General features: G+C 41.5%; 1 protein-coding gene across 4 annotated transcripts in view; it reads right to left on the reverse strand.

Moving 5' to 3' along the window:
- Positions 1-27700, reverse strand: part of larp4b (La ribonucleoprotein 4B) — a 50496-nt gene extending 22796 nt beyond the window's left edge. For 3 of the 4 annotated variants that reach the window (XM_085805433.1, XM_085805432.1, XM_085805429.1), the window contains exons 1-3: positions 27050-27499; positions 19685-19818; positions 2842-2995 (exon numbers count right to left, since the gene is read on the reverse strand). In XM_085805433.1, the coding sequence (XP_085661559.1) occupies positions 2842-2995; positions 19685-19765 (235 nt within the window). In that variant the 5' untranslated portion in view covers positions 19766-19818; positions 27050-27499. Of the gene's footprint in view, positions 1-2841; positions 2996-19684; positions 19819-27049 lie in introns of all 4 variants that reach the window. The other variant, XM_085805430.1, reaches the window with a different exon arrangement.

Raw genomic sequence — 27700 nt, forward strand, 5'->3', positions numbered from 1 at the left:
ATGATTTCCTCCCCAGAGCTGTTTGTCTCTGACAAAACAGGAAGTGATTAATTTCATCATCAGCTTTTCCATTTGTATTAATTGAATTACACGAGTTATGAAGCTCCACTCGGCTGCAGCAGGACCACGAGAGATGAACTTCACCGGGAGAAGATACATAAAATACATCATTTCACCACAGCTGAGAGTTTCACAGCATCTCTCTTGTTTTCTTTTTTTTTTTACAGGTGGTGAATTACCTGCTGAGTCACCATCACTCTGACATCTAAACTACAACAACTCACTGTCACACCGTTGTATTGACAACATTTACTCCATAGACTACAGACGACTCTATGGCAACAACATCAAACTGTCCACAGACACTGGAGCATCAGACACATCCAACACCTGTTGTTTACCAGACACCAGTGGTTTTTACATTGCTTTTTAACCATTTTTCACAAAAACCGACAGTGCAACCCAACTCTTTAACTATATAAAAACATAGCCTTAAAGGGATAGTTCAACATTTTGGCAAATTGGCCCATTGCCATAATCCCTATAGTCATAGCAGTAGGTTCGTTACCTTTAATTGTCGGTGCAAGCTATTTTTAGAACGGCGGAGCAGAGCCGTGAGCTCTTTCTTGGTTTGATTTCTTGGTTTCCCTCATCAACCTCATCAGATCAGATACACAATCCAACAACTCCACAACGCTCTGGTGGACAAGTTGTGACCTGCACATTCACCACGCTATGAGATAATAACAGAACGTTACCAGACAGAGTTGTTTTAGAGGGAAATTCAGAGACTGCTTGATGAAAAACTGTCCCTGAAGGCAACGCGCATCAGCGGTTTTGCATGAATTTACCTTGGAAACAACTCTGTCTGGTAACGTTCTGTTATTATCTCAATATCTGGAAAAAGAAAAGGTGCAGGTATGGCTATATGTGAACCTGAAGGTTATATTTCAATGATTCCTCCTTTGCAGGAGGATGTGATCTAAAATTTTTAGTTCTAATTTTAAGATAACTCAACTCTACATCAGTCAGATTTGTAAAAATCTATAAAAATACATTGAATATTTTATATTTACATCCCGATACAGGAATCTGTATCTGTATCTGTGTGATAAACATGAGTCAAACTCTTTGGACAAACATGGAGCTGTAACTTCCTGTCGTCCCGATCACACACCGATTGATTGATCTGTATCAGCTGGAGGATAAAAATAAACCTCCATGTTCAGCGTTGTAGAGGCGACTACATGAAGTCGCCGCCGCTCCGCGATCAATCTTCATAAACGTTCAGTAGAAGAGACTGAAACAGGTACCGGGGGGGCGTCAATCAGCGTCGTCGGCGACTTAATCAATAATTTCTGTTTCGCCGCCACATCCTTGTTGCCTCTGTATCGGCTAAACTTGGCCGTGCACATTAAAGTGAGTGATTATGGTCATTTGTGTTGAGGGAGCGGCGGCGGCGGGAATATTCATAGCTCAGACTAAATTGAGTATGAATGATTAAAGAGGTGTCGTGGCGTGACGAGGGAAGTGACAAGAATAGACGGCGGCGTCAGCGGAGAGGTAAAATTAGGGTCGGTGTGTCCTGACTGGGTGTTTTCTTTCTTTTTTTCTCTCCTTCCAACAAGAACAACATCAGTCGTCACCTCTGGATCATTACAGATGATGTGTATCTCTCTCATTATAACACTTCAACTTCTATATGTTTCAACGCACCTGTATATAAATAAATAAACTCTCACCTGGAGCTCAACGCTTCAGTTCCTTTCAGTGCTACTAACTTGGTATTTAAAGAGGAACTACGCAAGATTTTTTTACCTTAACTATGCTACATTTTTACCTTAAAGGGATAGTTCAACATTTTGGCAAATTGGCCCATCACCATAATCCCTATAGTCATAGCAGTAGGTTTTTTACCTTTAATTGTCGGTGCAAGATATTTTTAGAACGGTGGAGCAGAGCCGTGAGCTGCTCAGAGCTACGCTACGGAGGCTCATGGGCTCATTCTTGGTTTCCCTCATCAAACTCATCAAATACACAATCCAACAATTCCACAACGCTCTGGTGGACAAGTTGTGACCTGCACATTCACCACGCTATGAGATAATAACAGAACCTTATGAGACTATATGTAAAAAACACAAAAAGCTCCATTAATAAGAAGTGACTACTGACTGCTTCTGTTGACTTTCTAACTCATAAAATGGGTTTTCATTGAGTTTCATGTGCTATGAGGCAAAAAAAGAGAAAGAAAATGATAAAAATGGAACATATAAGAAGATATTAAAAAAAGATATATATAAAAACACAAAAAGCCTCATTATTAAAGCAGAAGTAAGCGATCCGGTTGTTTTGGCTAACTTCCTGTCAGCCGATGGAGTTAGCAGTCCCCGCCCTCGTCCCTACGTCACCACATTCACGCGCATCCCTTGGTTGCACACACAGAGAGGACCGCCCCTTTATGCCGTTCTCTCTCCTCATTGGATAAAGGTTGTAGGATACAAGGAAAGTTTTCTCCTCGGCTCAGAGCAGAGCAGAGTGACTGACAGACCCGTGTTTCAGACCAAACACTCTATGTAAGTGATTGCCGTCGGAAGATAGAACTATTTAAGACTTAACACAAACATTTCGCTTACTTCTGCTTTAAGAAGTGATGGGGAACAACTTTCCCAAAAAAACGTCCTGACACATCGCTGACTGCTTCTGTTGACTTTCTAACCTCTAAATGTGTTTTCATTGAGTTTCATGTGCTATGATGGCAAAAATAAAAAGAAAGAAAACAATAAAAATGCAAAGTATAGCAGTGGTGAATATGCTGCGTTTCCTCGGTGTGGGTCTGACCTTCTGGGCCGGGGTCGGCCGAACTATCGCAGCCGTCCTTCCATGGCTGCAGGGCAGCAGTTGTGGTGTCTGCACTCCCGCTGGGGTCCAGGCTAAACATGTGGTTGGCCCATGCTTTCGCATTGGGGTTGAGGTCTGAAACCTTGGCGGATTCCTGCAAAACGGAGCAGAGAAAAGGAAAAGTTTAAGATGAGGAGCGCTGCATTTCAAAAAGGACGTTACAGGAAAAACAAAAGCAACAAATTCATCAACTCGTGGTCCTTGGTGATTGATGCAGGAAAGTCTGTGAGGATAAAAGTGTGTCAATAACTGATTAATCAACCAAGTTATTCTTTTTTTCTCAATGCTATTAATGCAGCAGACTTGCATTTAGAGCTGCAACAATTAAACTATTATTAAATTAATCGTCAACAATTTTGGTAATCGATTAACCAGTTTGAGACGTGTTTTTAAGAAAAAAAGTCCAAATTCTCTGATTTCAGCTTCTTAAATGTGAATGTTTCTGGTTTCTTTGTTCCTTTATGACAATAAACTGAGTCTCTTGTTGGTTTGTGGACAAAACAAGACATTTGAGGACGTCATCTGGTGGTGTGGGAAACACTGATTGACATTTTTAACATTTCATTGACCAAACAACTAATCGATTAATCGTTTAAATAATTGACGGATGAATCAATAATGAAAATAATCGTTATTTGCAGCCCTACTTGTAATTTGACAGATACAGCCTGTTAAAGTCGGTGACACGGTGTTTGTGGATGGAGCCAGGAGGACGCCACCAGACAGTAACATGATGTGACACATTATTTTTTTTAAAGCAGACGAATCTCCGGCAGAAACCAGAAATAAATGACAGTTTGGTGACAAGATGCCGTCACCGGGGAGAAACCATTATTCTGAAAAAATCCTCAAGTTTTGAAAACTGTCAACCTCAGTGAGTTTCCTCTCTGCCAAAAAAAATAAAGTGTCAAACACGGAGAGAAACACGACCAAGAGGAGTCCATAAGGTTTCTGTGCTGCCAGAAAGTTAAAGAGGAACTCAGCTCCATGTGTCCCTTAGCTGACCTCGTTCACACTGCCACTCCAAATCCGATCCAGATTAGAGCCGCAACAATTAATCGATTAATCCAACAATAATCAATTAATTAATTAAGATTAATCGCCAACAATTTTGATAATTGAATAATCAGTTTGAGTAGTTTTTTAAAGAAAAAACTGTTAGTTGTTTGGTCAATAAAATGTTAAAAGATGTTGAAAAATGTCAATCAGTGTTTCTCAAACCACCAGATGACATTGTTCTCAAATGTCTTGTTTTGTCCACAAACCAAAGAGAGACTCAGTTTATTGTCATAAAGGAACAAAGAAACCAGAAATATTCACATTCAAGAAGCTGAAATCAGAAAATTTTGACTTTTTTTTCTTAAAAAACTACTTAAACTGATTATTAGATGATCAAAACAGTTGATGATGATTCATTTAATGATCAATTATTGTTCGATTAATCATCTTGTGGTTTGAGAAACACTGACATTTTTCAACATTTTATTGACCAAACAACTAATGGATTAATCGTTTGCATAATCAAGAGATCAATTGAAAATAATCGTTAGTTGCAGCCCTGATCCAGATTGTTTGATTTGTTGACAGTCTGAACAGCCAAAAAAGACCATGAGATCCGATTTTCTTTTTACAAATCTGATTCAAACCGACATACGGAGGTGGTTCTGATCAGATCCGCTTCAACATGAACGACTGATTCCTCGCCGGCTTCATTGGAAACAAACGCACATGGAGGAGAGGAGGGTTAGAGACACAGCTGGGAGCTAAATCTGGTGCAACCATCTTTTCATTTTTTTCCTTTAAATGATTAATATAATTGCACATTGTCCCTTATTAAACTAATAAACGTAACTAAACTAAACTAAACAGAGGAGGAGAGACCAGACCTGCAGAGTTCATCTTTAAAAAACAGACTCGATATTACGCTTCACTGAGTTCAGCTATCTCAAGAATCATCAACATCATCATCATCTGCCAGTTCAAATCCCGAGGAAGCTGAGACACTCGTCCACACACACACACACACACACACACACACACACACACACACACTCACACACACACACACAGAGCAGCACGTACTCACAGGATCAAAGCAGCAGCTCAACACACACGTCTCGCAGGCCAACAGGCTGTAGCCCAGCGCCGTGGTCAGAGCCAGAGTTTCATTCAAGTCCTGAGGCAGCGCCGTCCAGCCGCCGCCGCCACTAACGCCGCCAACGCCACCACCAACACTTCCTGCTGGAGCCGGTATCAGGCTCCACTGCATCCAGTCCATGATGCTCAAGTCACAACAACAACAACATCCACAGTGTCTGAGCGTCTCCGGAGCAGCAGCATGGTACGACTCTGAGTAAACAACAACAAGCAGCAGCAGCAGCAGAACGGCGCTCTGACTCGTCCCCGTCACAGCCACGCTCCGTCTGGCTGCTCCGAGCCGCTGGGTTGATTCGACAAATCTGATGACAGCGACGCCTCCGTTGGGGCGACGAGGAGCTGACGTTGCACAAGCTGAGTGGCTGTCTAGCTCCCGTTCAGCACAGCAGCAGCATCGTCGTCTCTTCTGCTTTTTGCTTTGTCGCTGTTGCACTGAGTCATTCTCCGGCTTCGGAAAAAACACACCACACTGTGTCGAGTTGCACACCTGAGCTCCCTCCCTCCCCACTGATCCACGTGTTAAATTAACCCTGAGGCAACGCCGCTCGCCGCTCAAATTAAATCAGCTCCCTCTCTCTCGAGCCGTGGTTTTAATACATTATTCTGCTAACGAGCTGCTGGAGAGTGGGAAAAAAAACAAAAAAAGACTGCTTCTTATTCACAATAAAAAGCAGCAAAGTTGAAAGAGAGAATTAAATTAAATCAGAGGCAGGAGAAGCGAAAAGGAAGATGGTTGGATTAAAATTAAAAAAGGGAGGAGAGTTAAAGAGAAAGACAAGCCCGACTCCATACGAGACACAGCGTCCCTGGGTCGGATTTCACCAGTGCTGCACTACGAGATCACACACACACACACACACACACACACACACACTCCCACTGCCTGTGCTTGTAATAATCCAGCCTTGCACTAATGTAAAACTCCTCCACTCCTGTCCGAGTCGGCTGCCATAGAAACCGCTGCTGCTGACATCAATGGATGTGTACGTTGTGGGCACCGCTTGACCTTTGGAAAAAAAAAATTAAAAAAATTGAAATGCTCCCTTTCCTTCACGGAGGAGGAGGAGGAGAAAGAGGAGGAGGAGGGAAAGGTTACTGCTGCTGCTGCTGCTGCTGCTGCTGCTCCCTGATTGAGGGTGTGTGTTGTATTTTTGGGAGGAGACGATGATGAGAGGATGTGATTCATCGCAGGACAGAGACGAAGACGAGTTATTGTCGGTGTCACCGGAGGGCAGCCGGCGTAGCGCTGAAAGGAGGAGGGGGAGTAAGGGAGGGAGTAAGGGGGGTTATTATTGCTGTGCCTGTGTGATGGAGGCAAGCTCACAGCAGCAGACAGCACAAAAAAGAGAAGAAAAAAAACAGAGACAGCAGACATGAGAGAGCCCTTCAGGGGAGGAGAAACAAAAAACAGCTGAATTTGGACTTGTATCTGTCTGTCTGTGTCTGTCTGCAGAGCTGAGGCTCGTCAGGCCTCGGTGACGGATACAGAGCTGTAGGAGACGCTGAGCCAGAGCTACTGTGTACTGTACCTACATCCTGAGCAACCATTACTTATTACGCTGCGTTCACTCGGGCTGCCCCCACATAGTCAACCAAGCACTGGTTGACAAAAAAGTCATTAATCGACCAAAATTTCATTGGTCGATTGGTTAAAGAAATAAAAAAAATATTTGGAGCAGTGTCTGTAAAATTAAGTCTAAATCAATATGGAAGGCTATAGGGCTTTTAATTTGAAGGGCCAGATACAATAAGTCGTGACACTCATTTGCTGTCAGTTTTGCACGGCAGGTCACTTTTTTTGTTTTTTTCTCAAAAGCGACTTTTTCCAATGTTTTATAGACGTTTCTGATTTGGAGACTCCAACGTAAAAGCACGTATCACTGCTGTTTTCAACGATTAGCGGGTGCTTCCGTGAGCCCCGTCCCCACCCGTCTTATACGCCCGTCGATTAGTCGACTAATCGCCATAAATGACGACTATTGGTCGACCAAAAAAGTCTTTGGTCGGGGGCAGCACTAGCGTTCACATGGAGTCCGGCAGACAGACTACAGCCACCGGACAGGACGGGAAAAACAAACAAATGGCAACGTGTGTACTTCATCCTGAGCAACCATTACTTATTATGCTGCGTTCACTAGGGCTGCCCCCAAATAGTCGACCAAAATTTTATTGGTCGACTGGTTGCAGGACAGTGTTTCCCATACATTCACCGCCACGAATAAATTACATCCTCCACAAATAGATTTTTCTGCTTTTGGTTCGACCAACGCAGCATCGTTCCACTCATTCATCTCCGCATAGCGCTCCTTCTCCGTTATTGTCATGCACACACACACAACGACAGGCGAGCGTGCATGCATGACGGTAGTGTGAGCAAGACTTGTACGGTCCGTGACCAACATCTAGGTTGACTAAAGATGGCGTCAGCGGGACGGATACACGCTACAGCAGCGTCCAGTCACAGAGCAGGAAAAACAAACCAACTCCTCTTTGCCAAATAAAAACCATGAGCATCAAATTCTGCTGAACCCAAAGTTTGATTATAGATTATCTCTCCAGGTTCTATATTAATACTGTGAAAGTATCAAAGCCTCAGTCCACAGAGAAATGCACACAGCCTGTATTCAGAAACTGAGCCTTAAAACCAGCCGTCAGGACTTCCTGTCACTTTGTGATGTCACAACAAAGCCCCGCCCCCTCACCACCTGGACCCACCATCCAACAACTTTGCAGATTTGGTTTCTCTGAGTGTTTTCTGCTCTGCTTTTATTGGCTCAACTTCAGTCCACCAATCAGAGGAGAGGCTCAGAGCCTCCTCCTCTCTTCTGATTGGCTGACACCAACTGTTGCTACTAGAGCTCCAGAGAGAAGCCAAAAAACGTATCTTGTTATAAATAAAACAAAGAGGAAAAGTGTAAAATATTAGACTTTTAAAACATTTCATGTCACTAAAACAATTTGATCTATAGATCTATAGTTCATTGATAAATATCAAATAATGTCAAAGAATGGGATCATTATGGCGGTAACTTTGCCTGCACTTAGTGACACAAAATATTTTTCATGCTTCTGGAAACACTTGAATAATTGCCTATATGTGTTTTAAACCAATTTGTTGTATCGTTTTTGTTTGTTTGCTTGTTTTAAATTGTATTGTCTGTGCCTGTGTATTTTTTCTTTCTTTTATTTATTTTTATAACGGCCCTGAGTCTGTAATAGGCTTATCTATTTGACCCTTTTAGTATATAAGTACAAACTTTAAATGCTGATCTTAATTACACCAGTCTGTTAATATTGTGGAATAATTAACCACATTAGACAGAAACGTTTAGTTTCTGCCTGTATATCTGTGATTATTACAGCTCTGTTTATTTATTTCACACTGACTGACGTGCAGCTCGTCTGTCACAGCAACGTCCCCACATGAGGCGGCGGCAGCGAGGATCTGGTCTCAGACGCAGTCGCTCTTTTATTTACAGCTTTTGTTTGTTTGTTTTCCGAAAACCGTTCAGATTTTACACGCAGGCCTATAAATAGTTCATGTTCAATCTCTGGTCTGTTTCTAACACATATGTGCGAGACATATGGTGTATCACCCTGTGTGTGTGTGTGTGTGTGTGTGTGTGTGTGTGTGAATAAGGAATGAGTTTGGTAGCGCCACATGGCTTCTGTTTCTCTGGCACCAGTTTGAATCGAGGCCAAACCAGAATTCAAGGCCTCGTTCAGATCTGCAGCCCAAATCTGATCAGAATTCGATCTCACTGACACTGACTGACAATCCATATATATCCACGCACAAAAATGATCAGACCCGATCTGTCTGTGTCTTGTCCAGATTGATTTCTCTGGTAACAGGTTAAAAAAAAAAAACAGACGACAGTGAACTGTGCTTGTTTCTGTCTCAACTCATCTGGAGCTACAGCGCAAAAATTTCAAGGAAGTGACGTGCTTCGTCACCGCTGGAATGACAGTGGACGGGGACTATTTTCTACAACTTCTTCAAGGTGTTGGTTATTTAATGCACCTTAAATTGACCTTTATCTCTCCGAAACTACGCCATTGTCATTGTTGTTTTAGTTCATGTCACAGAAGACACATTGAGCAACGGAGCCGTTCACATTGAAATAGATCTGTACAAATCCGATTAGAATCGCATTCGAAACCACCTCCGTATGTCGTTTGAATCTGATTTGTAAAAAAAGATGGTCAACGAATCAAACTAGACACAATCTGAATCTGATAAAAAAAAAAAGAAATCTGATTTGGTGTGGCAGTGTGAACAAGAGGAATGAAGCAGATTACATTTCTACACTATCAGATGTTATTTTATGTCCGTTTTAAAATCTACAACATGCTCTTTCTGAAGCTAAATGCTCCATAATTAACAGTTGTGCCATGTTAAACATGTTCTGAATCTGCAGTGATACAGACCGAGTGTGCAGAAACAAAGTCTTCAGAGAAAATGACTTATTCTAACTGTTTGGTGGGATGAAGCTTTAACTTGACTTCCTGTGATCTCCTCAACACTGTTTGTTTTGGTTCGGTTGGAAGTTTCTAACAGGATTAAAGACGTCGGTGTGTGTTCACTGAGGCGGCTGCTGGCAGCAGGAGAACCAGCGAGTCCTAAGTTTAACCCTCCTTTAGTTTCCTTTCCTGGTTCAGTTACCAGTGGATGCTACTCCAGACGGATCTCTACACGCTCACCCACTCATTTCACACATTTACACACTCATTACTTTGGTTTGACTCTTCTTGTTATGTAATAAGGCACTTTTATTGCTTTCTTTTTGTCGTTGTTATTGAATTGTTATTGAATCTTTCCGTACTTTTCTCCTGCACTTATTGTTCTTGTTTCATATCTGTTTTTGTGATTTCTTGATTTTTATGGTGCAAATAAATTAAACTAAAAACAAGTTACTACAACTACAACGTCTCCAAACAGACTTGTTGTGCGTTTTATGACTTCTTTTTTTTTTTTAATAAATAAATAAATACAGCTTTGGAAAAAATTAAGAGACCACTTCAAAATGATCAGTTCCTCTGTATTTGAGTAAAATGAACACTTTTGTTTCATTCTATAACCTACTGACGTAATTTCTCCCAAATTGGAAATAAAAATATTGTCATTTAGAGCATTTATTTATTTGCAGAAAATGGCAACAGGTCAAAATAACAAAAAAATCTGGTGTTTTCAGACCTTGTATAATAATGCAAAGAAAACAAGTTCATATTCATTTTAAAACAACACAACACTACTTTTTAAACTTAGGAGGAGTTTAGAAATCAAAATTGGTTGAATAATCCGAAATTTTTAATCGCAGCAGTGTTTTTTTGAATTTATTTATAATCTTTCTTCCTCATTAAATATGATTTGGTTCAGGTGCTCAGCTCAGTAGAGTGAGTTGTGCTTGTGTTGGAGTTCAATAGACACTGGAATTGATGGCTGCCATCAACACATGTAGAGAAGCTGAGTTATTAAACCCTCCTGTCGTCCTTCTGGGTCAAATTGACCCAATCTGTTTCCTTCCTCCATCCTTCCTTCCCTCCCTTCGTCCTTCCTTCTTCTTCCTTCCTCTTTTGATCCAATTGACCTTGATTGATCTTTCTTTCCTTCCATTTTCCCTTCTTCCTTCCTTCTTCTTCCTTCCTTGAACAAATCTGTTCCCTCTCCCTCCATCTTTCTTTCCTTCTTTTTTCCACAATCCTTTTCCCCTTCCTTCCTTCCTTCTTGACCCAATTAACCCAATCTGTTCCCTCCCTCCTTCTATCTTTACGTCCCTTTCCCTTCCTTCTTTCCTCCCATCTTTCCCTTTGTCCTTCCTTCCTTCCTTCCCTTACTTACATCCTTACTTCTTCCTTCCTTTTTGACCCAATTGACCCAATCTGTTCCCTCCCTCCTTCTATCTTTCCTTCATTCCTTCCCTTCGTCCTTCCTTCCTTCCTTGACCCAGGAGGACAACAGGAGGGTTAAGAACATTTTGGAGTGGTCTCTATTTATTTACAGCTCTGGAAAAAATAAACGGAGACCGACTCGGAGACCTTGACGTCCTGAACTGTGTGTGTGTTTAACCCCGGAGGCGGCGGCAGCAGCAGCAGCAGCTACTTTTGGTTCCTTGACGGCCTTTTCCCACCACTGATCCGGGGCCTGTAATGAGACCGACAGCCTGAGGCATCGGCCCACTGGACTCCGTCGACGGGGAAGAGTTTCCTTCCTTCCCCTTCCTGCTGCTCGCCGCTTAAATCTTCTTTCCAAATCTCCATGCATGTGTAAATGAGAGCGGAAAAACGCGGCCGGCTCTTTCCATTTCCTAATTTCGGAGCTCTGAGGGGAAAAATAACTCTTTCTTGCCCGAAGGCCATCCGCTCACTTCTTCTTTTTCTTCTTCTTCCCCCGTTTCCTTTCACGGTTTCACATTCTTTCCTATTTGAAGAGATTTGGTTGAAAGCCATCAGGGAAACATGACCAACACACATTATTATTTATTATTATGTTGTCTAACTGGTGTTATTGTATTTGGCTGAAAGCATCAGAAATAATAAAAACTTAAGTGAATTTAAAAGATAATTTAAGCAACAAATGTTTGATGTGTACAGTAGGGGGAGTTAACTGTAGGATAGACAGACATTAAAATATGTTTTGGCCCTTTTGCATTAGTATTATATTGTATTAAAATGATGTATTGTATTCAAATTATGTAGCACTGTATTTAACTTATGTCTAGTTTGCTCCCTTTGCACAAGTAGAGTATATTTTATTGTTTTAGACATTGTAGGATATATTTTGTCATACATTTCCTCTTGTATTCTATTTATTTTCTTTGCACATTTTCATTTGGAGCATCCTGACGGAGGAATTTCCTATCTATCCATCTATCCATCCATCCATCCATCCATCCATCCATCCATCCATCCAGATGTAGAGAGGACTGTTGAGTTTGCGATGTGTCTTGTTGGTGTTTTGTGTGTCTATGTGTAAGGAAATTTAAAAGCCCCTCTTTATCCATAAACCAGGTATTGTTATTGTCTTATTGTGTTGTTACTGTATTGGTATTTTATTGTTCATTGTTTGTTTTGGTTGGTTGTTCTTGTTGGTTGTTTTGTTCTAATTGTTGTATTTATATGCTATTCTGGTCTGGTTTGAAATAAATTATGAAACAAATAAATAAAATCATGACTTTGCACAGCACGGCCATGTTAACATGGTGCTTTTTAAGAATTGTTGAATGTGTGTTGTTGTCTGTTGTTAAGTGTTGCTTAGTTTAGAATATATCAGTGCGTTTTAGCATTTCTTCGTTTTTAGGGGGAGTTTTTTCAGTCATGTTAAAGCAGAAGTAAGCGATCCGGTCGTTTTGGCTAACTTCGTTAGTTAGCAGCCCCCGCCCTCGTCATGGATCTATTGGTCCTCGTCCCTACGTCACCACATTCATGCGCATCCCTTGGCTGCACACACAGAGAGGACCGCCCCTTTATGCCGTTCTCTCTCCTCATTGGATAAAGCTTGTAGGATACAAGGAAGGAAGTATACAAGACGTTTTCTCCTCGGCTTACAGCAGAGCAGAGTGACTGACAGACCCGTGTTTCGGACCAAACACTCTATGTAAGTGATTGCTGTCAGAAGATATAACTATTTAAGACTTATATTAACACAAATATTCTGCTTACTTCTGCTTTAATGTTGTTGTCCTGTATGCACACATCATCTCACTGCAATGATCTTGTATTATTGTATGTGACAAATAAACTCTTGAATCTTCAATCACACACACACACTCTCAGTTTAATGCGCTGGGTTTCCTCTGTGTTGCAGCAGCAGCAGCAGCAGCAGCCGCCGCGCTTCACTACTCTGAGAGAATTACAAAGTCTTCTAGAGAGAAAGAGCATTAAGTTCAAGTGAAAGTAAGAAAAAGATTTTGCTCTAAAAACGCAGAGACAAAGTGTGATCTCTGGTCCGTAGAGGAATGATTTAAAGGTCCAGTGCGTAAAATGGGGGGGGGGGGGAACCGTGACATCTAGCGTTCATCCATTCGCAAACTTTCAGGTTTACAATTTAAAAACTTCTCACTGTTCTCTACCGAAAAACTACTAACTCTCTCTCTGATGTTTCCTCCTCCTCCTTCGTTGGTTTATTTATTAACGTGAAACTCTTCAAACGTTTGGGTTGCCGTACAAACATGGCGGCGCAAGATGGCGGCACTCTCTGAAGCAAGACCCTTGCTATATGTAGATATAAAAGAAGAATTATAAGTGAGTTTCATGGGTAGTATATTCAGATTTTGCCAATAAACCTTGACAATTATTACACACTGGTCCTTTAAATCACATTAAAACCAAAACAAAGAAACAAAAAAAAATTGATTTTGTTCCGTTTGTTTGGGGTTTTTTAGTTATTTATTTATGTTGTGTATTCCATGTACACAGAAAAATGAAATTATGTTTATTGTGTCTAACTGTTAAATGGTCCATACATGAATAAATAATTGACGACAAAAACAAAAAAGGGTTTTGCTCTAAAAACACAGAGAAAAAAGTGATGAATGATTTAAAGCTCTGGTGTCTGCACTGGAAACACCAGTGAAACCAGAAAACAGCGAGCGAATGCCATCGTCCTCCTCAAAAACCGCCGTCCTGCTGCAGCAAAAGTCATGTTTTATATATTTTTTAATCAAAACCAAACGGCTTGTGACGCCACCGACCACCAGCCACCACAGGGAGACGGCATGACACAGCTGGAGGAAGGAGAGGAAGGAGAAGAGGAGGAGGAGGAGGAGGAGGAAACTTCTGGTTTTAATTTAGATGAGACGGCTCCTACAACTCACCGCCCGCCTCTAAAGTCGAAACAGACGTCTCTATGGTTTAGGTTTGGTTTGGTTTGGCGGCTGGTGACAGCACAGACTCACTCCACCAGCGTAGTAGAAACCTCCACCCAGCCTGGTCGTCACCGCCGCTGTCACCACCATATTTGGCGCCGACCGACCGTGTTTGCAGGAAGCGTCACATGTGCGAGCATCAATCCAATCCAACCTGTGTGGGCGGGAGGATCGGAGCTGCACAGACGAGACGACGGCTGCAGATGAGGTTGTGTGTATGTGTGTGTGCGCACGGATAGCATGCAGGATTACCCACACACACACACAGGGGGATATAATCACTTTAGCATGAGCCGTTGCTGCCGCCGCCGCCGCGCTCCCCTGCAGCAGCAGTGCACTTTGAAACTTTGGATGTTTTCCTGCTTCATTTTCTACTTCCTGAATCTGTTTTAACGTCTTCTTATGAAAAGTTTTTTGACTTTTTCCTTTTTCTTTTCTCGCTGTAAATCCATGATCGCTTTGCATCAGTTTCTCAAAAACAAAAACGGCAGCAACAACAGGAAAAAGGACAGGACGACGACCTCCCTTCGAGGCAGATTTATGGACGTCGGTCAGTCCGTCCTCCTCTTCGTCTCCTCTGGTTCTACATTATTCTCCTCGTTCACACCGAGAAGCAGCCGAGCTCACACACACACACACACAGTTATTGTTGTGTAATGTGTCAATTTACATATTTCCAGTGCAGACACAAGTGCAAAGAGACAATTACTTTTTTTTTGGGTGGAGAGAGAGAAAGAGAGAGAGATAACTGAAGTCCTCTGTCAACACCGAGACAATAACATCTGAACGAGTCCCATTAAATTAAACAGTCAAATCCTGTTTATCACACACACACACACACACACACACACACACACTGAAGGCAAGGTAATCAAATCAAAGCCAATGATGAGTATTTATCAAAGAGCAACACACACACACCTGTTTCTCTACAGCCCTGACGGTCAGATAACCTAACGCTGTGAGTGACAAATGAATATTAAAATGTTTATATTCTTTAATATAAACCACTCATCCTACTGACTGTCACTCTACATTGTGGTTTTAGTTTTATGCTACCAGCATCTTTAAACAGTCTGCTACAGGAACCTGCTGCTGCTGCGGATTTGGTTTTCTGAGGCGTGAAATTCACTGAGTATATTAGTATTTTAAAAAAAGGGCCCGTGTTTTAGTCGGCAACTGACTTTTAACGCTCGGCTTCATTTGTTGTCACAGACACAGAAAACACTAATTTCTCTCATGTGCAACAGGTGAAACAAGGAGGAGGAGGAGGAAGATCAAGTCCAAGTTTAAAACGTCTGCAACACGTCAGGGGACGAGATTCATCTGCACTGAGCTGAAGAAATTTGCAGCTTCATGTTCAGTTCAGCTGCACAGGAAGTAAAACACAACCTGCTCATGGTATTAAAAAATAAAAAAAGTACAAACATGAGTTGACATCTTTGTAAAAGACACGAGGAGGTCCTGGTGGGAATGAATTGGCGTTGTCGAGATGCATCGATTCAACGATCAATGAGTCAACAGCATCGATCCAAAACATAAACATCGATCAGAAGTCAATCGTTTGTTAGACGCGCTCTTATTTTGAAATTCCCCTGGCACAAAAATCCTGCTTTAATTTTAAAAAATAAGAATTTAATGTTCTTTAGAAGGTGAAAATGATAAAGCTCTGTGGCACATTAAAGTGAAGAGGAGGAGTTTTACTAGAAAATAAACAGATTGTTTTTCAATTAAAAGTTTGTTTGAGCTCAGAAATTAATGTGAAATGATATTTCTGTGTCTTTTTTGTACTTTGTGGATTGTGTTTTGTTGTATCATCTCATATTGATCCTGGAATCAAACAAATCCAATCGTGACAGACTTAAATGATAAACCTGCAAACATCGACTGCTTGTCCATTGAATCGATGTAATGACACGTTTCTATACAGTGATGCAACCTGAGTTACGCCTCCAGGTGAGAGAGACGCTGACGAGTCCACGTCTGGTTTACAGTGAACAAGTGAACGCAGCATAGTGAGGAGCTTTCTGATGGACGACGGCTGCAGAGCACTAAACCATCGGCTCCGAGGGACCGCGGCTCCTGATGCAACCTTTCTAAAAATACTTCCCAAAATAATAATAATAATATGAGTTACAGCGACTCTTCTGCTGCTGCTGCTGCTGCATGTTTCCCTCCCTCCCTCTGCGACAAAAACTATTGACGAGTTTGGCTTTAAGTTACATCGAGCGTCTGATTAACACCAACCTGCGGCAAACTTTACCAAAACCAATTCCAGACGCGTCAATCACACAAACAAGACAAGAAGAAGAAGAAGAGGCTTCGTGTGCTGCACTTTAATAATCCTCACTCACTAAACGACCTCAGCTCTGGTGGAAAAGTTTGAAATACATTAATCAGATAACAACACCAAAGTAAAAACAATGTATAAAGAAGGTTTTTTAAAAGAAGGCACTTTAAAAAAGGAAAACCAACCCTAAAATCAAGACTCTGCCTCTTTTCTCTCCCAAAGTTGAAGATTTAAGGAACGTGAGTCACCGTTCAAACTCAAACTGAGATGCAATGAGGGGAAAACCGTCCAATGAAATGTTATGTTAAAGATCCATGTTGTAAAAACGTGACATTTCCATGTCTTTTCATATTATAGATCAGCTCTAGGTTCTATATTAATACTGTGAAAGTATCAAAGACTCAGTCCACAGAGAAATGCACACAGCCTGTATTCAGAAACTGAGCCTTAAAACCAGCCGTCAGGACTTCCTGTCACTTTGTGATGTCACAGCTAAGCCCCGCCCCCTCACCACCACCTGGACCCACCATCCAACAAAAAACGTTGCAGGATTTGGTTTCTCTGAGTGTTTTATTCTGAAATCTACTCTATTTTTTTATTGAATCACTTTAGAAAACAGTCAGCCAATCAGAACAGAGCCTCCTCTCTTCTGATTGGCTGACACCGACCTGTTGTTGTTACTAGAGCTCCAGATAAGAGAGAAGCTGAAAGAGAGAGGAAGATGGAAAACTACAATGATGTGAATTTAGTTATAAAACCATAAATATTTCTTCTTATTGACCAAAACTTTCAACCAATAAAAAAAGAAGCTGCTGCTAAAACACAAACAACATCCAACACAGTCTCAACATCGACCGCTGCTGCTGCTGCTCTGCTTGTTGTACCCACGATGCACCTCTGCTCTTTTCTTTCTTCCCCCCAGTGCTCGGTCTTCACGGTCCAACAAGGAACAAAATGTCACAGCTGTGATCAATAGGATCGGTGCCGGCTCATGAAAAGAGAGATATTATAATAATAATATAAAAAAAGGAAAACAGGTCATGGTTATTTGGTTACAACAGTTGCCTGCTCCTCTGTTTCTCTCTATTATACATAATCAGTGTGTGAAATCAACCCCGGTCAAAGGCGCGATGCTGCGGCCTGGACACGGCTTCTTTCTTATAAAAACACGTTGAAAAAGACTCTGAGACTCTCTGATGGTGATGATCAACAACAACTATAACAACTATAACAACACCAACGACTGCAGGGAGCTGCAGGAAGTGAAACCTACACTTGTATCCACCAGATGTAACATGCAAAACATAAACAAACCCAGAAGCAGATGAGTTTCATTGTGAAAAAAAAAACGGCAGAGGATTAAAATACAATAAAACTAAATCCTCATTACAACAACAACTAAACTCATTAGTTAGTCACTGAACTTACTGCTAATGACAACAGGATAAAGACATCTGGGATAACAAAAAAATACTAATAACTATATAATTTTTAATAATCACTGCTGAAGCAACAAAGCAATCGACTTAAGATCCCAAATATCCAACTGAACAGCTAAACTCTTTAATTCAGTCTTTGCAAGATCATCAGCTGTGTGTTTGTACAAGGCGCTCAACCAAATCTGCTGCAGACTTGGATATCTTCATGTTATTGCTCCATAAATCAAAAATGTTGATGATCTGACATCGACAAAGTTGAGTTAAAGGACGAGTGTGTAGAATTTTAAAAAATGGAGGACGGCTGTGACGTTATTATCTCATAGCGTGGTGAATGTGCAGGTCACAACTTGTCCACCAGAGCGTTTTGGAGTTGTTGGATTGTGTATTTGATGAGTTTGATGAGGGAAACCAAGAAATCCCATGAGCCTCCGTAGCGTAGCTCTGAGCAGCTCACGGCTCTGCTCCACCGTTCTAAAAATAGCTTGCACCGACAATTAAAGGTAACGAAACTACTGCTATGACTATAGGGATTATGGCAATGGGCCAGTTTGCCAAAATGTTGAACTATCCCTTTAAAGCAGAACTTTGCAAGTCGGCCGGAAATAGCTCGCTCCTTCGTTGGTTTCTCTTTTTTTTCCTCTCCGGAGCTCCCCCACAGTTCTGGTAGGCACATGTCACTGTCGTAAAAAAAAAAAAAAACTCGCCGCCACCACCTCCTCCACCCCCCCTACACGTGCTTGTGTTTACTGCTGTTTGCTAAGCCCTGCTAACACCGAGCTAATGCTAACACGGAGCTAATGCTAACACGGAGCTAACGCTAGCACAGAGCTAACGCTAATACGGCCACACACAGACACAAAGACACAAAGACACAGACATACACACACATGAATAAAGGTTCCAAAACGCAAAGATGTGTGTGTGTCATGATGTATTACATTATCTTATAAAAGACCCATGGTGTGTGTGTGTCTGTGTTAGCATTAGCTCCCCGTTAGCCACAAGCTGAACTTCCTCAGTACAAACATTTCATGTTTCCATGGTTTCCTCCGACTTTCCGAACTCAAACCAATCACGATTCGTGACATGCATGACGTCATATGCGTTCTTATCTCGTACTGCCGTAAGGCAGTATCTCGCGATACTTCTATCCATTGACGAGATTTGTAACACCGAGACGGACGACTGATCTTGCAAGTGCGGTTTTCAGCCAGTGGGGGGGGTGAGCGCATTGGCCTAGACCCCATTCACTTCATAACAGGTCACTCTACCATCACAGTGACTCTGAGCCACAATAATTACAGCCCAAATCCTGCATAGTTCTGCTTTAAGGTTGGTGGGCGGAGCCTCCGATCACAGGAACCAATCAGAGAAATCATCTTAACAAAACAAATATATTTATATATAGAGAGAGAGAGAGAGACAGAGAGAAAGCCTGTGCAAAGAAATTCATCACCGGTTTTGCAATCAAGTCTTAAATTTACTTTATGACTTTATGTGAAACTAGACCACACTGCTGCACAGAGTCCACAATAACACAATAACACAACAATAAATAAATAAATCAGGACTAGTTTCGACAAAAAAACCAAGAAAAAGCAAATGAATTAACTATTAATCAAAACGTGTTGCAGCGTAACTTCTCTGATCATCTGCAGACCCAGATGTATTTCAGCCTGGTTAAGAGTTTCTCATTTAATTATCAAAAGTAAATGAACTGCATCATAAAACACGTCAACGTTGTCTTATTAAATTCAATATTCCTTCATCGTCCACACTGCTCACCTCCAGTTATACAAACACTTCTTTAACAACAACAACAGAAGTCGCTGAGCAATTATTCATTGAAAAATAAATCTGTGCAGTCAATAATTCCCACAGTTTGTTATTCTCATGCACAGCACAGACCTCTAATCTGTCTATGCACTGAGTTTCTAATAAACTTCCACAGTTGATCTTTACTTGAACGAGTCAAACCAGCGGGTCAGTGAACGTCACACACACACACAGACACACACACACACACTCACCAAATGAGAGCTCTCTTTTGCCTCTTGTACTTGCTGCACCTGTGGTTCAGCTACAACTTTCGTGTCCTGGTCAGAAGTCATGAGCCGTCTGCTTCTTGGCTCCTCAGGGAGAAGTCTCTGCGTCACCAAGTAAGCTACGGGGGGGCAGAGAGGACAAACAACACTTCATTACAACAACAATAACAACACAGCAACGTCATGTTCACTACGTAACAGCAGCAGTAAAAGAAAATATAAAAGAATTGTGTCCAACAGTGACTTCTTTAGAAAAATAAATCATAACAAAACACATAAAAGCTCAAGACATGGAAATACAAGACATGTTTTCAATGGCAGAATAATTTATGATAGAGGAGATTAGTTGAGACAAGTTGGTTGATTTTGTTTTCACCAACTTTATTTGCATCCATGTGTTTCTGTTTAGCACCTTTTTTTTAAAAAACATCTTCACACCACAACACATTGAGAATTAAAGTCTGACTTCCTGTTTAACCAACGCAATTCAACCAAGTTAAAACTGGCAGATTATTATAATAACTTTAATTATATAGCACCTTTAAAAACACAAGTGCTTTATAAAAGAACATATAAGAGGAGGGTGACAAATGCCATAAAACCATAAGGGATGCAGCAACACAGGCAATACAAGAACCCAACAACAACCTGAGACCAGGAGGACTCAAATTAAAAAGCAGGATGTAGTTGATTAGATATGATAAATAAAAAGGGGGGGTTACATGTTAAAATTAATGAAAAATTAGATAAGATAAGAAAAGATGGAATAAATTAGCTAAAACAGAAGAAGGTGTAAAGTAAAACTAAGAGATGCCTATGAAACTGTGCAAACCTTCACTGGTAGCCTAAGCTCTAAAAACAATATATGTTCCTACATTGAAGTGGTTTGTGTTTAGTTTCACTTTACCAGAAAGAAAACACAGCAGGAAAATAAAAGAAATGAAACTGAAACAGTTTTGTTTTGTTATATTAGACGATTTAATCCAAGTCCTGTCAAGTTGTTACATGACTTGTGTAGTATTATAAGAAATAATGCAGGTAATAATTTACTGAATGTAATGTCACACATATAGATAGAAAGCCGTGGTGTGGAAACAGTTGCTGCCAAAACACAGGACATACTCTAAAATTAAACAAAGCTTGAATCAACGTGAGGACAAAATTGTGAAAGAATAAAAATAAAAAGCAGCTGTCGGCTCCTGCCAGCTCATTAGTTCGACTCAACCTACGAGCAGGAACCGGTTTAACTGAATTTACCAGAAGGACAATCAGAGCAACAGTGTCGACGTCCTGATGGGAACAGTTTCCTATAAATAAATATAAATATAAATGTCACTGACTGGGTGACGGGGTAAATCCACAGGTTGTTACTCTGTACAAAACCATTTTACCACATGAACCAACGTAACAAACACGTCCCTGGACTCAGTGACGTTTATTCATCCCAAGAATTTGGTCTGTATAAACCAGGGGTCGGCTTGTTGCGGTGTAACCATTGGCACGCCGGCACCTTTTTTGACAAGACACGGTTCCAAATGTTTGGGTTTTTTTCCTTGCGATCAATCGACCAGTGACTTTTTGGTCGGCTAATGACTTTTTGGGCGACTATTTGGCAGCAGCCCTAGAAAATGTGCATATCACTGTCACGACATAAACGGTGTGCAACTTCTAGCAGCAGTTGACTGACAATAGACCCGCAAAACCAACAATACACAGAATGAAAGTTCCCAGAGGAGCAAACATGCTTCGGTTTTAGAAAAGAAAAACTCCACGACACGACGTAAAATGACACCGATCTGAGACGAGAAGACCCGATGCTAATTCATTCCATTTTCTATTTTTGGCAAGTTCGTGAGAATGTACAAAACCTCTCGAAGCCCACGATCGTCTGTGTGAGCAGTTTCTAAGCTGCTTCAGTCCAGATCGATCCGACCCGCGTGTGTTGAAGCCGCATTAATTCTCGGCAAGAACGCAGCCCATTTTGACCATAGTATTAAATCAAAATACAATTATTAATTTTCTAATCCTCTGAGTAGGTGTTTTATGGCAATAATTATAGATGATAAAGACAAAGTAAAGAATCGGGACAATTTTGAGATGGTTCAAATTGAACTTGGGGAGGATTTCTGGACGGTGGTCAAAACAGTTGGTCTGGAGCCCTGAGCTTAGCAAATACAACAATTTACTGCTTTTCTCTGATTTACGTCCTATTAAAAACTTAAAGGGATAGTTCAACATTTTGGCAAATTGGCCCATTGCCATAATCCCTATAGTCATAGCAGTAGGTTTGTTACCTTTAATTGTCGGTGCAAGCTATTTTTAGAACGGCGGAGCAGAGCCGTGAGCTGCTCAGAGCTACGCTACGGAGGCTAATGGGATTTCTTGGTTTCCCTCATCAAACTCATCAAATACACAATCCAACAACTCCACAACGCTCTGGTGGACAAGTTGTGACCTGCACATTCACCACGCTATGAGATAATAACACAATGTTACGAAACAGAGTTGTTTTAGAGGGAAATTCAGAGACTGCTTGATGAAAAACTGTCCCTGAGGGCAACGCACATCAGCGGTTTTGCATGAATTTCCCTCTAAAACAACTCTGTCTGGTAACGTAAACGTTGTGTTATTATCTCATAGTGTGGTGAATGTGCAGGTCACAACTTGTCCACCAGAGCGTTGTGGAGTTGTTGGATTGTGTATTTGATGAGTTTGATGAGGGAAACCAAGAAATCCCCTTAGCCTCCGTAGCGTAGCTCTGAGCAGCTCACGGCTCTGCTCCGCCGTTCTAAAAACAGCTTGCACCGACAATTAAAGGTAACGAACCTACTGCTGTGACTAAAGGGATTATGGCAATGGGCTGTTGAACTATCCCTTTAACTTATCTTCGAGGCGTATGGACCGATTTGAGGGAAACAAACTTTCTGACATTTTATAAGAAGATGCAGAAGATCAATCAATAACTCATCGATCATTAGCTGCAGCTCTCACTCGCGTTATCGTAAAAGTCGTCGTTATCGTTTCCTCCCTGATGCTGCAGCAGCTTCAGCACCAGCCGTCAAGACGAACCGGTCCGTTACTTCCACATCTTCTACATCCGACCTCAGCGTTGTTACACATTCATATAGAGGAGTTGGAGTCCAAACATCAGTGGAAACACCTTGGCTCCGGTGGCGTTGGAGCGGTTTGTAAAGCGGTGATAATCCGCCCCAACAATCGGCCGCCTGTCTCCGACACAGCGCTCACTGTGTTTGCATACAAAGCAGAAAAAGAATGGCATGGCTGTAAAGCTGGTGACCTTTGATCCACATACTGATTCCCATACACGGCATGTGTGTGTGTGTAATGTGTGCCACTGTGTGTGTGTGATGAATGGGTGCTGGACACGACTCACACACACACACACCCAACTGTCAAAAAACAGCTGTTGTTGTTGTGTTGTGATAAAATGCCCCTGAACAAGTCGACTTAAAACCTGTGTGTGTGGTTGTGTGTGTGCGTGTGTGTGTGTTTGACAGCCACACCCATGAAACGGGAGAATAACATGAATACCAGGCTGACGTGATATGTTCAATTAAATGTGTCTGTGGTTCCTCACAAAACCACATCAGGCTCCGAAACTGACATTTATGTTTTTATCACTTATCAGTTGATTAAAAAATATATAAAAATGAAAAAGTAGTTTACTCAGTGTTCATGAGCTGCACTTGTTGTTGTTATAACTGATTAAAAACATGCAAAAGTCACAAAGTCAGGGCTCCAAAAGGCCTTGAAGATTGATTATCTACATGTGCAACCAGTAAATTTGCCTCTTTTTTTAATTATTTCTAAGACAGGTACTTGGAGTAAATCACCAGCATATGCCAAAGTGCCAGAAAACCACTTTTAAAAAAAGAAAAGTATCTGCACAATTGGATAATGCAGGTTCAGTATTTTAATAAACAAGCTTTCTGTCCAGGTTTTGAGGCCTTCATCAGGTAATAATCAATTTCTAACACTGGTGAAATGTGAAAGGTGGCGACTCAAAGAATCTGGTATCTGTCGTTACAGGTGGCAGCAGGCCAGTGTGTGTGTGTGTGTGTGTGTGTGTGTGTGTGTGAGAGAGAGGATCATGAATGAAAAGGAAATGTGAATATTTGCTTTGCAAGTCAATTATTTAAAAGGTATAATATGTAGGAATTCCCCCCATCTAGCGGTGCGGTTGCATATCGGAACGTATTCTTGATGTTGCATTCACGTGAAATCGGGCAGACGACAGACAGACAACAGACGCTGCATGTAACAGGATAAACAAGCGTCTACGTAAACAAGTGGTCCGCCAGCACTAGGCAAAACAATACAGGCGTGACAATATGTTGTCATAAGTGAGTAAAATGACATCCCGTTGGTTTGCCGACGGTCGTCTGCCTGACTGCACCTGAATGCAACACCAGTGCCTCCGTCCTTCCTCACACTACACAGTGGTGACAGTTTTAACAGTCCGAGTCGACAGCTCCGCTCAGTTTCCGTGGTTACCTACTGTCACGCTGCCACTCAACGTAAAAAATGGCGATGCAACATGGCCGCCTCGGTTCGGTGCGTCGCCCACTTATGTATTTGTAACAGCTCATTCTAAGGTACCAGAAAGCTTTCATTTGTATGCGGGTGTGATTCCACTTCAGTGAAATACATATTTATGAAAGAAATATTTCATTAATAAAAAGCCAAATAAGTTACATACTGGGGCTTTAATATTTACAGTGTACAGTACATCCCTAGAATTTTAGATTAGGGGGCCACTGTGTTTTTTTTAAGTTAGTCTGGAGCCCTGAAAGTTCATTTAAGTAAGAAAAAAAAGTAAATTTTCCATTTTGACTTGAACCAAGACCAGATTACATCACAGCTGACTCAGCTGAGCTATATAGATAAACAGAGACGTAACAAGCATCTATTTATGACAATCAACCAGTTAGACAACATCGTTATTAGATAAAAACAAAAGGAAAACTACAACAAGTTGCTGAAACTTTAAAATCTGCTGACAGTCGAGCAGGACCGTGTTGAAGCTGAAGACGACCAGACAGATAATTAATCAATTCATTCATTAGCTATAAAGCATCTGAACCTGCATTCACAAAAGGTAACGTTAACCATCTGACAGGATAAACGGTCATGTTGGTGACTTGACCTCAAACTTCAGCTCAGGAAGTTCATGGTTTAGTAAAGAAGCTGTTTTCATTTTATATGTGTGACACATACAAATAAATAATTAAACTAAATACAACTGTCAGTGTCAGGGTGCCAAAGCCAAATGCTACTCATTCACAAGCATTGTTGGTGTTGTTATTGTTATTGATTGAGAAGTAAATTAGTATTTAAAACCTTAAATGTATGTATTTATGTTTCAGTCCAGAACTCAACAGGCTCCTCGGTGTCTAACAAACACCTGGAGTGGGTTTCCTCCTTCATTAACTCTATTTAATGTCAGCGTCATCAATCAAGACGGAGAAAACAGTCGTTAGATCTCGGCCTGGTCATCACACATCATCCGCTCTCTACACACCTCACACAACAACACACAACAACCACACACAACAACCACACACACATAATCTCACCCTGCTGCAGGATTTAAGTCTTTAATAAAAAGTGCTGTAAATGTGGGTGAAGTCATGAGGTCGTAGTAAATCACATGACTGCTGACCCCGGTCACAGTACATCCCATTTCCTCCACTCATGAATGAATTAATCTTTTTTTTTCAAATACATAAAATAAGTGAGCAAATACTGTAAACAAAAAAAATTATAACAGTGAGCAAGTAGCTGCACTTTTCAGACTTTTTCTTTCTTTCTAATGTCTAAAAAGGAGTTGGGCTGAAGTTAAAAAATAATATAGTCCCACACCTTCTCCATAACCAACTCAACCAACATGAATTAATCTTCTAGCTTCCTTTAAATGCTCAAACATTCATTAATAATATAACTAATACAATGTATCAATATACATTTAATCCAAATCAAATTTATAAATTCTTTAAGATGTAAGCTTTTGGCAATAATCCTCCCAATAAGTAGTAAGCCAAGGAGGACAAAACAAACAGAGTAATATATTACAATATAACAATAAATATACAACAAGTAAGTAAGTAAATAAATAAGAGATAAACTCATGTATAGTTAAACACCTGCTTCCCTGTGTCTCTTAAAAATCATATTTTTTGTACGTCCTCACTTTACCTCCTCATTCAGACTGATCCACAAACTGAGATAGAACAACTTTTCACTGATCCATCCTCCCGTCTAGACGAAGCCTGAACCAAAACACACACACACACACCTCCGTTTGCAACGAGAAGTGATTTACAAGTTCAAAAAAACCTAAATAAACCAGAGTGGACTAGCGAAGGAGGAGGAGGAGGCTGCTGGCCTTGAACCACCTGTGTTTATGTCTCCATCTTTACTACGGCAAAGTCAGAAGTCTGTTTGGATGATCCACTTTATCACTCCACAAACACCGCAACTTCCACCAAGAGACACAATGTAGCTGACACAGCCCAGACAGAAAGAAAGACAGAACTTTACTAGGAGAAACAAGCTGAAAATGTAAGGATCGCACACCGTAAGTCGACTCTTAAAGCAAATATTCACATTTCCTTTTCATTCATGATGCTCACACACACATTGACCTGCTGACACCTGTAATGACAGATTCCTGATTCTTCCACACTAAACCAAACAAAAAGAAGCAAATTTACTGGTTGCACATGTGCTAGTAGATGAAAAATGTACTTGCACTGCCTCAACTCAAATTTTAGGAGCAAAAGTGTGGAGCCCTGATGAAAGACAGGGAAGACTGACTGAGAAATAAAGACAGACAGATTGACATAAAGACCGCAGCAGCAGCAGCAGCAGCAGCAGCAGCTCCTCACCCAGGCCAAGGGCCATAATATGTGGGCTAAGTGTAGGAGGCAGTGGCACAAACAAATGAGCAGTATAAAAGAAGAACAGAAGGGGAAGAGGAGGAGAAGAGATGAAGGAGGAGGAGGAGGAGAGGTGACCGTAAACACATCATCATCATCATCATCACGTTATGTTATAAAGTTATAAACAAGCAGCAGCTACGGCCTCCTAGTTAGTGAGTTAGATAGTTAGTTTTAATGAGTTAGCTCACAGCAGCAGCAGCAGCAGCATCCAGTGAAAGATGGCGACCTCCGGCGTGATTTCGCGGATTCCCCAACCCCCCCCTCCCCTTCCCTTCTCTTCTCTTCTCTCCCCCTCCTCCCCCTTAACGTTTTCAGTTAGGCTAACACCAAGTACCGCTAACTAGCAAACAAGCAAGCTGTTGTGTTGTTGTTGTTATCGATCACTCACCTGTCACCTCTCTCTGCGGGTCAATGCAGACACTTTGTTGTTGTTGTTGTTGTAGTTGGTGGTGGTGGTGGTGGTTGTGTTGTTGGTGGTGGTTGTAGTGTTGGTCTGAGGCCTCGAAGCTCCCAGGCTAAAATACGCAGGGTGTTAGCTCGTAGCTAGCTAGCAGGCTAACCCGAGCACGCTAGTAGTAGGAGGAGGAGGAACCAACCAACCAACCGGCGGCTGCTTCACGGCTTTAAACCTCAGGACCGGTGACAAAACGACGGAAAAAATAAAGAAAAAAATAATAAAAATAAAACAAAACAGGCTCCCTCCCCCAGAACCAGCACCAGAACCAAGACCAGCACCACAGCGCCGCCGCCGCCGCTGCTGCTGCAAGCTAAGCTAAGCTAAGCTAAGACTTAGCTAGGTGGCTAGCTGGTTAGCTTAGCTTACCCGATCAACTTTGTGTTTCGACTGATAAATAAATCTGGCGTTCAAAAGTCCTCACGGTCACTGGACACACACGGGACGGCAGGCAGCAGGAGGAGTAGGGAGGAGCAGGAGGAGCAGCAGGCTGACCCAGGCTGGAGGAGGAAGAAGAAGAAGGAGGAGGATGATGGTGGTGGTGGTGGTGATGATGACCGTGTCTGTCGCGGCCCCACAGGTTCG

This window comes from Trachurus japonicus, chromosome 17 (assembly GCF_045865225.1).
Source record: "Trachurus japonicus isolate A0001 chromosome 17, Traja_1.0".
Lineage (NCBI taxonomy): Eukaryota > Metazoa > Chordata > Actinopteri > Carangiformes > Carangidae > Trachurus > Trachurus japonicus.